General features: G+C 40.2%; 1 protein-coding gene across 1 annotated transcript in view; it reads right to left on the bottom strand.

Moving 5' to 3' along the window:
* BLTP1 (bridge-like lipid transfer protein family member 1) overlaps window positions 1-13,418 on the bottom strand; it is a 141,818-nt gene that overhangs the window by 79,694 nt on the left and 48,706 nt on the right. The window contains exons 23-31 of the mRNA XM_056855866.1: window positions 12,997-13,125; window positions 11,447-11,566; window positions 10,559-10,839; window positions 9,590-9,840; window positions 8,701-8,956; window positions 6,870-7,713; window positions 3,729-3,799; window positions 1,396-1,569; window positions 744-864 (exon numbers count right to left, since the gene is read on the bottom strand). Coding sequence (XP_056711844.1) covers window positions 744-864; window positions 1,396-1,569; window positions 3,729-3,799; window positions 6,870-7,713; window positions 8,701-8,956; window positions 9,590-9,840; window positions 10,559-10,839; window positions 11,447-11,566; window positions 12,997-13,125 — 2,247 coding nt within the window. The remainder of the gene's footprint in view (window positions 1-743; window positions 865-1,395; window positions 1,570-3,728; window positions 3,800-6,869; window positions 7,714-8,700; window positions 8,957-9,589; window positions 9,841-10,558; window positions 10,840-11,446; window positions 11,567-12,996; window positions 13,126-13,418) is intronic.

Genomic DNA, 13,418 nt, shown 5'->3' with positions numbered 1-13,418 from the left:
TACTGGCTGTTCTGCTATGAGAAAATGAGATCTGCGCATGAGAGATTATAATGGGAAGGAAGCAAGGTAGAAGGAGAAGATGTGGAACCACCTTCTCTAAAACATCCCTTTCTCCTTCTCTGCCTTCCCCTTACTCTGAGGAAACAGACTTCTGCCACCTGCCCTCTGTTCCAGGCACATTTCACACCACACACTGCAGAAAGAAAAGGTGAGTCTGCCAGGATATTGCAGCCACAGGAGGTCAACTTAGAGAAGATGTCTGGTGATTAGACCAAGACTTAAATGACAGCTACTTCCTCTTTCCTACTTCATGCTGCTTGGGAGAGAACATTCTCTGTTCACTACAGTGCCTACAATCCCCCACTTAAAATTCATGGAGATAGTGATGCATAGAGATAAAAACCTCTCTTTTAACAAATTTCACACACACCCTGTATCTTGACTATACATATCAATTTCACTTCCCTGCCTTGGATAGTAGAAATGAAATTAAGAATAAGAAGACTGAGGTGCCACTGGGAAGACTGAACACAGACCCACCACTTTTCTTTGTTAAAGGGATCACACATTAACACAATTATGTTTTTTCCACCAGCACTTCCTGAAGCAAGGCATTCCCATCCCTGTTACAATTAGATTCTCTGGGAAACAGCTATTATTGTGATTCACTGGATACCTCACACAAGCAAAAAGTGTGGTTGGGGCATATTGAACAATAATGTTTAGCCATGTAATACACATACATTTTCTGAGAAAGTTGTTTTCTTGTTCTGCGCAGCTTCTCTGAGGACATTGAAATGCAGATCATCCACAATAGCTGCTGGATGGCATGTGCTAGCACAGTGAACCATTGCCTCTATATACCTGCAGGGGAAATGAGTTCAACAAAGTTTACTTATAAGACACGTGTGCGTGCGTGCATGCGTAAAGTTCCATCAAGTTACACCTGACTTATGGCAACCCAGTAGGGTTTTCAAGGGAAGAGACTAACAGAGGTGGTTTGCCGTGTAATGCTGAAGTATAATGTCCTTGGTGTTTTGATGCATAAGCACAGTACCATAGCATGCTATTGCAGCTGAGCAAAAGCTTATACAAAAGATCGTATCAGCTACTTGGTTTGTAAAACAGGCAATTAGTTCAGGCCATTAGATTCATGCTAGGAAAAGTTGAGGGCAGCAGGAAAAGAGGAAGACCCAACAAGAGATGGATTGACTCAATAAAGGAAGCCACAGCCTTCAGTTTGCAAGATCTGAGCAAGGCTGTCAAAGAGAGGACAATTTGGAGGACTTTCATTCATAGGGTCGCCATGAGTCGAAAATGACTTGAAGGCACTTAACACACACACACACTAGATTCAGGGTGGTGGTTGTTCTGTTTTTGAAAAATATGAAATACCTGTCCAAAGCTTCTGCTACTAGTGGAGTGAGAACAACATCCACAGTTCCTTTTATTTCCACAATGGCTGTTGTTCTGGTCTGAGAAACTGGGTGATCCAGAGTCCATTCTTCTGTTATTGTTTCATCATCCGTATTGTCAAGGATTTTCTTTTCCAAAGGTGTGTATGGTGTGCTAAAAAAAAACCCAGAACCAATGTGTTATTTCTCAAAGAGGACATGCTAGAAAATGATTTTCATGTGCTGCATGATTGCCAGCAGAGGAATTTATCCCAAGTGTTTACTTGGTCAGATGAACAAACAACTTTTCAAGATGCAACTACCTCTTGGTGCTAGGCACAGAAAGAGCGAGAGTTTAATAAGCTAATCTGAAAAGTGGTGGATGTTCACACAAGATCAATACAATTGCAGAGATAAGAATCGCTCAGGCTATGTGGACTGCAACACTGGATCTTTCATTTGTTAGAACTTGTTTTTGTTAAGTTACTAGCCCAAAGTAGTCTCAAAAGAATTTTCTTTCAGTAATTTGGGTCATCATTAAACAGATAAAAACATCTTGTCCTGGCAACTGAGAACATTAAAAGAGAACGATAGAGGCTGGATAGCAAACACTATAAACAATACTACTTTCAGAAAACTAGTACAGTATTAATAAGGTAGATGTGTTTTTTGTCCCCTTCTGTATTTTCCAGAATGCCTAGATCATGGAAGCTAAACTGTAAATGCTAATGCATGAGAGATGATCAACAGCTCTGGTACAAAATACATTTCAGTTTAATATGAGAACAGCTTGCCTTGATTCATTTGTCACAAGCAAACTATTCACGGTGCAAAATAAAAGCATACTATTGAAAGGCAAGTAGGTTATAAGGCAGTCACATTTACATGACCCTATACCACTCCATCAAATCTGTGCATGGTTTTCATCTGACAGATAAAATGATAGAATGTCTCCCATACAGCTTTGTTAATCCCCTGAAAATCCATTTAAGCTCACAGCACGTCACCAACACAAATGCACAGCTTGCTATTTATTAAGCTTTATTGTTTTCTTGCAGTAATGTTTTACTTTTTTAGTGCAGCTGGGTAGATTTTATGTGTATTTATTGTCTTGTTTTTATCTGTTGCATCGACTCAGTTTTTAAGTACATTATAAACTTTATTTCTTGTAACTTTATTTCTTGTAACTTTATTTCTTGTAACTTTATTTCTTGTAACTTTATTTCTTGTAACTTTATTTCTTGTAACTTTATTTCTTGTAACTTTATTTCTTGTAACTTTATTTCTTGTAACTTTATTTCTTGTAACTTTATTTCTTGTAACTTTATTTCTTGTAACTTTATTTCTTGTAACTTTATTTCTTGTAACTTTATTTCTTGTAACTTTATTTCTTGTAACATACCAGGTGCACTTGACTATTTAACTAAGTAGAAAGGTAGGATATAAATGTCCTAAACTATTTAGCTGAAAAGAAGCAAATGTCAGGAAAATGAATAGCAAGAAGAATTTTTACAAAGCTTGGTCATTTTTATTATCCCACCCTCCCTCCAAGGAGCTCAGGATGACATACACTGGTCTCCCCCAGTAATATGGGGTGGAGATTTTTTCCAGAGCTACATTTTTCCATTGAAAATGTTCTGCCCCACATATGTAAATATTTGCCGCACTATGCTCACAACCACCATGTGAAGTAGGTTAGGCAGAAAAAGACTGAGTGCCCCAAGGTCACCCAATGAGTATCCATGGCATGGGGATTCGAACTTGGTTCTCTCAGGTCCCTGTCCAACACTCTAACCATTACACCACACTGACTTAAAAGACAACAGCAAAGCAAGATGTGAACTCTATCCCTCACTCTGGGCTATATGTTCTATGTTCTGTTATCTAAATTATGTTTTAGCCTATGGAAATACAGGATATAAAAATGTTAAGAATACTACAGAGATTTACTTTTCAAACTCTCCCAAAAAAGAGTAACTTGATGATAATTAATATATTTTCTTCTCCAGCACAGTAAGTGAGAAAGTATCACAGAAACAAAACACAGACCTTCGCCCTAGTTTTAAGTCCCCTTCGTACATGCTCCGTGCTTTCAGTTGGTATGATTCCATGCCACAAATGGGCACATATGAACATGAGTCAGTCAGAGGAAGGGTAATGATCAGGGGAAAGAACCAGGAGTATGGCGCCAACCATACGGCAACATCACTTAAATGCACCTCTTTGAAGAGTATAATGATGTCATGTGGAAAGACTTACCATAAACGCAGGGAGTGCATTTGAAGGGGACCTTAGTCTTAACATATTGCAAACATATCGCCAACTGTTACTCACTTTGACGTTGATCCTGTAAACTGCATACCTCGGTCCAGTAGAGCATTCGCTGTTAGGCCCTGTTTAACAATCTAGAACACACACAAAACCTTGTCACTATTCTTCTAGAACTTATCTATACCACATGTGTCTTTAAAGGAAAAATCCTCTTTATATTTTCTCCTGCTCCATAAACACTGCACCATCTGTTCATTTGACTTCATATATAAAAGGATGTTTTATATTGTTGAAGAAAGGTGGCTTCTAAATTGCCCTTAATACTTAAATATAGATTTTAGATAGAAATGTAAAATATAAATGCTATGGAGCACACATTATACTTTTATTTTATTTTTTAGTTTCCAAGTAACTACATATAGCATCACAAGTGTTCCCTGGAACCACCTGCATATCTAGGTTTAAGAAATTAAATTCCCTTCACTGAATTCTAGCATTCAAGGTGGACAGTCAAGGTAGAAACTCATTCATCAAAGCAGTTTATACTCTCAAAAACACAATGAGATACAACAACCTATTTCAATGTTTCTTTTAATGATGTACCACACAAGCATAATGTATTTATGATTGGGCTGGAAGAAGTGATTTTTTGGTGCTTTGTGAGGTGAGATTTATTACAAAATAGTATTTAAAAATACTAAGAGATTACTGTTTGTACATGATGTTAAAGACTCCAAAGATTGCCCTATGTGCACAATCCAATATTGCAAGGCTGAGGCAGTGGCCCAGATTTCAGGTTAACAACCTTATCAAAACTTGATCCCCAGAGCCCATTTCTCCTCAACCACTGAGCAGAGCCCACTGAGGGCCTGCCCCAGAGAGTGTGGTCACCCAGCACCACCTACCATAGACAACACACCAGATGACCCAACAAGAAATCTCCATGTGACATCAGTACAAGGTACCATGCACAAGCACAGACCCTTTAAAGGGGTAAGGTAAATTTTTACTGCATGTGGCTAAAGGTCATTACAAAATTGGTCTAAATAAAACACAGACAAAAAAGGATAAAATCAAGGTAAGATGCCAACCATCAGACAGACTTTTTCCTACCCAGACGGTTATGAATATTACTATTTTTAAAAATTATATTTATTCAATAAAATTAACAACAGCAAAAACAAAACATATAGAAAAACATAGCAGTCTTCATAATTTAAAATACTATGGGGTAACGTCACATCCCGACGTTTCCAAGGCAGACTTTGTTTGCGGGGTGGTTTGCCAGTGCCTTCCCCAGTCATCTTCCCTTTACCCCCAGCAAGCTGGGTACTCATACACACACACGTGTGTGTGTGTGTGTGTATGTAAACTTAAGAAAACACACCCTGAATTTCTATATTACAGCTTCACGGTTTAGTCCTCTATAAAATAGCTAGACTGTCATCGCAGAAAGTTGTCCTTTCCCACCCTTGACTATAAGATTTTCCATTTTATTTACAGTTCATAACCAGAGCTCATCTAGGTTCATTGTATCGCCAGTTTTCTGATATGTTGTTAACTTAATTAATACATATATTTCTTTTACTTTAACCAACCATTCCTCTACCTTTGGAGTCGTTTTTTGTTTCCAATGCCTGGCAAAAGTCATTCTAGCAGCAGTTATCATGTGTAACCCCATACATCATTGGTTATGAATATTATTGTTAACAGGGAAAAAAGAGAAAGAAAAACCATGAAATAAAAACAGATTACAAAACCACAGATTTTAGGTTTCAGACAACACTTTGGCACATATTTTCTTGGTGGCCAGAACATATAGAGCTGCCACACATGTAATATGTGGATCCACGTCAACAAGAACAAATTATTTTCTTCTCAGCCATGCATGCTGTCAGGTTGGCTAAAATGGCTGCCAGAAATTTATACCTGGGTTCCCAATATAAAGGACAACAGAACATGTAGTGAGAAAGATCCTCAGCCTCTAACATAACACAAACACAGATATGCTGAGTGACCTGTTTGCAAGAGTAATATCCTGTTAACATGGCAGACTGTATGGTTGGAAAACCAATAGCCGTAAAGGGCACAGGCCCTTCAAAGAAGTCCACTCTATCCTTTCCAGCCTGTGGGTTGGGACCCAAAAGTGGGTCACAAAGCCTCTGAAAGTGGATCGCAGGCCAGCCCTCACTACTGGCGGCGCCTGCCCTTTCCATCCTTCTCTTTCTTTACTCCTCACCAGCTTCTCATCTCCCCCTCCTTTGTGACAATAATGAGAATAAAGCAGTCAGTAACTTCACTGCAGCAGATGAAAGAGGGAGGGGAGGCTTCAGAGTAGGTGGGAGCTCTTCAGTATGTTATGGAACAAACAGAGGAGGAAAGAAAGAGGTGTGTGCACGCATAGCCTCTGTCTTAGTGCTGGCTCCTTCAGCAGCCCAACCTCTTGCCCAGGCCCCTCGATTGCTTCACTGTCCTCTACCTCCTGTGGAAGATGTACAGCACTGAGCCCCTTGCTGCCAACCTCATCACCGCCATCTGCCATCTTCACTTATCCCTTCAACCCAGCCCCCCCCCCCCCCAACAGGCCTCAAACTCTAGCTCTAGCAGAGGAGAAAGAGGCTTGGATTCGTAGTGGGGGACGCTACAGTCGTGTGATGTTTGTTGGTTTCTCAAAAATATCTGGTTGGGCACTGTAGAAAACGGAATGCCAGAACAGATGGGTGCCAAGAACATAGTTTGCTTAGGGCACCAAAAAACCCTGGGCCAGCCCTGGATGTGTCACCATACGAAGTAAATTTGGATGTATGGGTCACCATCAGAAAAGGGTTGGGAACCACTGTCCTAGGGAGGGAGCACCTAGCTCAGTCAGAGTCTGATCTGGGGCATACACCATTAGCCTGGGAGCTCTCCAAGGTCCTGTAGCTGGTAACTAGTCAGACCAGCAACCTGTTCCTGTATATCCATTCCCTGCATTTTTAGCTGAGCTCTCCTGTACCTGAAAGAGTGTTGCCTTGCCCCCACAGGCCCCAGCTGAGGCAGCACAACTCAGATATATTGTTCTAATATCTAGTGTCCCACATCGTTTGCTAACAACCGTTTGTTATTCATACTCCAGATAAAATAAAATGTGGTCGTTAAAAGGAGCCACTGAAAACAAATCCTCCCCATACATTTTGATTGCCTGATTTGTTGATTTCTTTTTACCTTAAAGCTTGGGACAGACAGTAGTTCAAAAGACGACGAGCTTTCTTCACTAGTTGGAGTCTCTAGGTCTAACGGTCGATGTAACGAGGATTTAGAGGTTCTTTTGTTTGTCGGATGCTTTACTGACCAGTTGACCACCTGATACTGGGAAAGGTAGTTTTGATAACAGTTCATGACAGGCTGCTGGGAAGTGATTTGTTCATTCTCTGGTGCCTTCTCAGCCTCTATAACATATAAATGTTCTACAAGTTCATCTTCTCCTCCCAAAGCAGAAACAAATGAAGCTAGGGAGGGATGTGTTCTCATTGATAAATTCTTTGGATCCTGACTAGTTTCTCCATGTAAGGTAGTAGTTAATGGTCCTTCTACACTGTGATAGATAGTGCCTCTCCCATAATCTATTTGCTTTGCTTGCCTTTTTTTCTTTTTTCTTCCAGGGTAGGTTCCTGGGCCTTCATCGCTGCTTATAGGTTCAAAGTCCTCAGCTGCTGAAAAATAGGCTTCACTGTCAGCCATTGACATGCTGGAGTCCATGGAGCGATACTGATGAAATGAGTTTGAGTCAGCAGAAGGGGTATAAGGGAAAGAACCAAAGCTTCTCCTTTGCTTAGGAGAATCCAAGACATTTTCATCACTACGAGATACGTCACTACTGAACTGAACACCAGCTGGAACAGGTTGCTTGTCTCCATAGAAGGCAGCAGTAAGACTTTTGGTGCTCCCAAGTCGAGTAGAACATACTGATGCTTGACGTTTTAAAGGAGATCTAAGAGGAGATTGACCAACAGGCCTTTCTTGGGAGTTAGGAGATACAGGACTACTTCCTGAGCCCTCTGCCACAGTACTAAGCAACAACAACAACAAAAAGAGAGAACATTTTCATCTATAATGATCTCAAGTTGCATAGAATTAATATTAGCAAATTCATGCAAGATTGCAGTGAATTCAAAATTCTTGTTAATTAACTCTTTGAAGTACGATCTGCCAATACAGATGTACCAGTCCTGCAAGCAGTAGTAACTACATGGCTCCCAATTATTACAACAGCATTTAAATCCCAATTATATTTATGCATGTGACATGCATGCACAGTCTTTATTGAGAGAGCAAATTAATAAGCCATAGCAACAACACGAGACTGTGCCAAGTAGTAACAATACATAGAATCATAGATTGGAAGGGATCACCAGGGTCATCTAGTCCAACCCCCTGAACAATGCAGGAATTTCACAACTACCTCCCCACACACCCCCAGTGACCCCTACTCCACGCCCAGAAGATGGCCAGGAGGCCCTCCCTCTCATGATCTGCCTAAGGTCATAGAATGAGCATTGCCATCTAGCCCCTGCTTAAAAACCTCCAGGGAAGGAGCGCTCACCACCTCCCGAGGAAGCCTGTTCAACTGAAGAACCGCTCTAACTGTTGGAAACTCTTTTGATTTAATTTCGACCCATTGGTTCTGATCCAACCTTTTGGGGCAACAGAAAACAACTCGGCACTATCTTCTATATGACAGCCCTTCAAGTACTTGAAGATGGTTATCATATTCCCTCTCAGCCTTCTCCTCTTCAGACTAAACATACCCAACTCCTTCAACCTTTCCTCATAGGACTTGGTTTCCAGACCCCTCACCATCTTTGTTGCCCTCCTCTGGACATGTTCCAGCTTGTCCACATCCTTCTTAAATTGCAGTGCCCAAAACTGAACATAATACTCTAGGTGAGCATCCATACTTATCCATACTACTGATATACTGCTAAGGAAGTTTTTATTTTCTATATACAATGTTCTCCTTTGGGGAACAAAACATCAACAGAAGCAGCACACTTACCATCCATGGACTTCATCTCTTTTTGCACCTGCCAAGAATTCCTTTTGCCCCAAGTTGTCGTCAGCTGCAGAAGGGCTTTCCCTCTCACCCGCAAGCAAGGGAAGTGCAGCACTAGAGCTACTGTTCTCCTCTGAAGAGGAGGAGGAGCTGTGAGATCGCAGCGGTACTTGTAGATTCAGGTGCTGGGATTTCCTTTCCAATTCTATTCCCATAGGGCGACACTCCCATTCTTTCCTTTTAACACCATTTGTTTTACCTAAAGAAAGCAGATACCAAACATTTGATAATACAGGCAACAAGCTTTGGCATTGTTCTATGGTAAATAATTTTCAAATACAGTTTTTGTTTAGTACACAGTTCTTGTGAATGTACAAAAAATGCTACAGTGTGTAGCAAGCAAGGAAATAAACCATCCTGGTGTCTAATTCAAATAATTATCAAGTTATAATATTCAAATGTAATTTTGCATACTTATGAAGAAAAAGAGTTGTTTTTTATATGCCGACTTTCTCTACCACTTGAGACTCAAACCGGCTTACAATCACCTTCCCTTCCCCTCCCCACAACAGACACCCTGTGAGGTAGGTGGGGCTGAGAGAGCTCTAACAGAGCTGTAACTTGCCCAAGGTCACCCAGCTGGCTTTGTGTGTAGGAATGGGGAAACAAATCCAGTTCACCAGATTAGCCTCCGCCGCTCATGTGGAGGAGAGGGGAATCAAACCCAGTTCTCCAGATCAGGCGCCACCGCTATGAATGAAGTCTTTGTTATTTTTGTATCACTAACTCCAATTATGTCATGAGTTTTTCAGAAATAATTTACTAAAAAAAATTAAAAGACTGAAAAACATATTGACATTGTCCTACATTTAGACAAATATACACAGATTACCATCTAAAGTTTTTTGAAGTTCTTTGGTAATAATCCATTCTCCTGGCTGCAGTAAAGATTGTCCATAAAACATATCAGATTCTGCACTCGTACTTGAAAAAGCAGAGCTACTTGAGGGTGTCAAATCTTCAAGCTTGAAGAAGTCTAGGCCCGACATCGTGCCACCAAAAAACCTACAGCCACCAAGACAGCCACACTTGTTCTTGCTTCTCTTATTCTTTACGTTATCATCTTGCCATAAAAACCATAATCTACAAAATAAAAAAGTAACAGGGACAAATGATCAATATTTAAGCTTCACTGGAAGACCCAATTCCAATTACCATATATACTCGCGTATAAGCCGTTTTTCAGCCCAAAAAAAGTGCTGAAAAAGCCCAACTCGGCTTATACGCGGGTCAATACGGTAGGGGGAGGGAGGGGGGAGGGGGAAACACCGCCGCCAGCTTGGCGGGTGCCTAATTTTTCCCCATTTTTGGGGTGAAATTAGGCACCTCAGCTTATACTCGGGTCGGCTTATACCCGAGTATATACGGTATCGCTTCTTAATGTCAACATTTACATCAGGATGTAGTTTATTTAAGATTTAAAGAAACATATTAGTCTACATTTTATTCATTCTACAGAGAAAGACCCTGCTAAATACCATTACCAGCTGTTCTAAGTTATGCTTAATTTATTTCTATCATACTTTTCTCCCTGATCAGGACTCAAAGCAGATTTTCACACTGTTCTCCTCCAGTCTCACTATCCTTTTGAGAACAGAAACTGTAATGGGCTTAAAGTCACCTGGCAATCTTCCATAGAAGAGCGGGGATTCAAATCCAGCCATCCGAGATTCTAGCGCGGTACTCTAGCCATACCATACCAGCCCTCGTTATTCACCTATCCGTTCAGCATACCAGCACTCGCACATCCGCAGCAACAAGTCCTCCTATCAAGAAACACCTATCTGTAGCAGGGTCTTACCTTTTAGTTCTGCTGTCATGAGTTTCCAAAAAACGCCTCTGCACTTCATGTTTAGAACGATGGTCTGCTGCTAACGCAACGTCCGCAGTGATGAGACCGAAGCTGACTGACCCTGCTTCAAGCCAATACGCTCTTCGCAGCACTGCAGGCTGAAGACCAACTCTGCAGCTATTCACTTGTTCAATGTATTGTCGCAGTTGAAGGTCTTGAATGGCTGCACTTATACCTTCACGAACAGACTGGTTGTGTAGGTTACAATTTGCAATGCGTACAGCACCCATCTGAAATAGTTTTAAGAAAACAGAAGCAAGACACTTGTTCAATGGAGATCTCTTCCCCCCCTAACAAGAGACCCCCTCCCAAAGAAAGTTCTAGGAGACTCCAGAAATCTTGCTGCTCTACATTCCTGCTGAAGTACAGATAAGCGGAATAAACAAAATGTCAGCAGCTATCGAATTGTAATCAGGCAAGAAATCTAATTACATGCAATGCCACATGACTTGCCTCATTCTGAAGTTTCAGATGGATATGATCCCCTTTTCCAGCTTAGATGCAAATTCCCTATTAAGATGTTGCAAACTGATGAACACAGTCATAATTAAAGTATTTTTAGGTGTAGGATAAATAAATGAGGCTTCTTTTGGTTATTGAAAGGTTTAAACTGTGTTCCTAAACCTTGCAGTAATGTTTTCTGCACACAATGTATGTGTATATATTTAATGCTTTGCAAAAAAATTCTTGTATCTGAATGAATACGCTAAGGGAAAGTGAACATTCTAGAAAGACTGGCTATGTATTCCAGACAAAATTTATCATGGTCTTTTTTTCAAAAATTGAAATATTTAGAATGAACCCCAAAATAAAGTGATAAAGAAAAAATTCTCCTACCTTAATATTTGTGGCACACCCGTGCTCTACAATAAATGTATCTGCCCCATCTACTGCTACCCGAGTCATCGTATACTTTAATTCATCAGAGGTTGGACAAGGGCCAGCGACACAGGTCATCTACAGAAGATTCAATATAGAAAACATAATTATATATTTTGCTTCGTATAAACTAACCTTCAGCAAAAAGATGAACAGAAATGAGAACAATGACTAATCTTTTGCAAATAACATATACATGAACTGTTCACACCTTCTAGATTGTGAAACAGACAACCCCAGGATCTTATGTTTGAGGAAAATATTAGCTCTCTTATCATCATTCTTAATACCAGAACTGTGCTTTCATCTCCCATGAACACCTCATTCATGCCAGAAAAGAAAGGTTGGCACATATGTGAAGAAACATCAGTACAAGAAATTAACATCAATTTATCTTGGAAAATATTATGGATTCCATTTATTAATCTAGAAGCAAGATGTAACAGAGAAGTAAAACAGCTGAAATCCAAAGAAAAATTTGCTGCATTAATTACAAGCTAAAATACTACTGAGGCAATTGCCTGTCCATTCTCCAATTCCTATCCCATACGTAGGTCAGAGATGCAGGATTGCTGCCACCTAGTAATAGAGGTGTCAGGAATGTTGTATCTAAACTACAATTTCATACTATGGGAGTTAGATTCACATGACAGAATGTTCTTCAATGGGGAAAAATCTCCACATAAAGAGAAATAATATACCAAGGACAAGTAAGCCAACCCCTTTAACATGTTCTTTTTTATATGCTAGATTTATATGGACATGATTCACCAGTGTGACACAGTGGTTAGAGTGTTGGACTAGGATCTCAGAGACCCATGTTCGAATCCCCACTTAGCCATGGAATGTTGCTGGGTGATCTTGGGCCAGTCACATTGTCTTGGCCTAACCTATCTCACAGGGCTGTTGTGAAGATAAAATGGAGGAGAATGATCTAAGCCACTTTGTGTACCCATTGGGAAGAATGGCAGGTTACAAATGAAATCAGTAAATAAAGAAATCAATCATATACACCTACATTTGCAATCTGAAATGGAATATCCCAGAAACAAGGTTAGCTACTCATCTACTGCTTAGGCCACAGGCCAAGTAAAGGATATGACACAACCCACTTGCAAGGCCATCTGATTTATACACAGGAGAGTTGTAACAATCCTTAGATTTCCATACTGGCATATGAACCCAAGCTTTAGTTGGCTAGAACTCAAGATAATCAGAAGCTTACAAGCCTTACCATCATAAGTAACTAGCTAAAAACATCTTTTGGCCCATGTCTTCAGAACTGCAAAGACACAGACTCTAAAAATATTCTAAAAGCTAACCTGTGCATCTACCACCACAGGTTTGAAAAAGAACAAACTTCCACATTACTGTATGCCAAGGATCATGGTCTGCCTCCCCCCGCGACTCATTCCAGCCAGAGCTAGGGTACCATGAATGGCATCTGACTTAAGTTATGCTGTAATAGATCACAGCTAGCAAATGCCAGACCACAGAAAAAGCTTTACCTTTGATTCACAGAAGCGGCGATCAATTCCATGCTGACATGTGATTACAGATTTTGGCCTTTCCAGTTCAAACTCACGACACGCCACATGGAACACAAATGTTTGTCCCCACTCAAGCAGGCATGCAAGCTGCAAATACAGAGGAATATTTTGACCTCAAAGAATCAATCACACTGAGCTTGAAGGGGTCTAAAATTATTGAATGTACTACAAAAAGGGCATAATAAGTTTCTACCAGTTGATTCTCATACTTATTCTGTAAGATAATTTGATGCCTTAATAGAAATTGCTAATTTCTGGGTTTTTTTACGTTATTGTACTGTCAAAACACGCATTTTCACTTAAAAGAATCTACTTCAGCAATTTCTAAACAAATTGTCCTCTTTCTAACAGAACAGTTTTACAGTTATTACATCAAATGT

This window comes from Euleptes europaea, chromosome 9 (assembly GCF_029931775.1).
Source record: "Euleptes europaea isolate rEulEur1 chromosome 9, rEulEur1.hap1, whole genome shotgun sequence".
NCBI classification, from domain to species: Eukaryota; Metazoa; Chordata; class Lepidosauria; order Squamata; family Sphaerodactylidae; genus Euleptes; species Euleptes europaea.
This window is presented reverse-complemented; position numbering and strand designations above follow the sequence as displayed.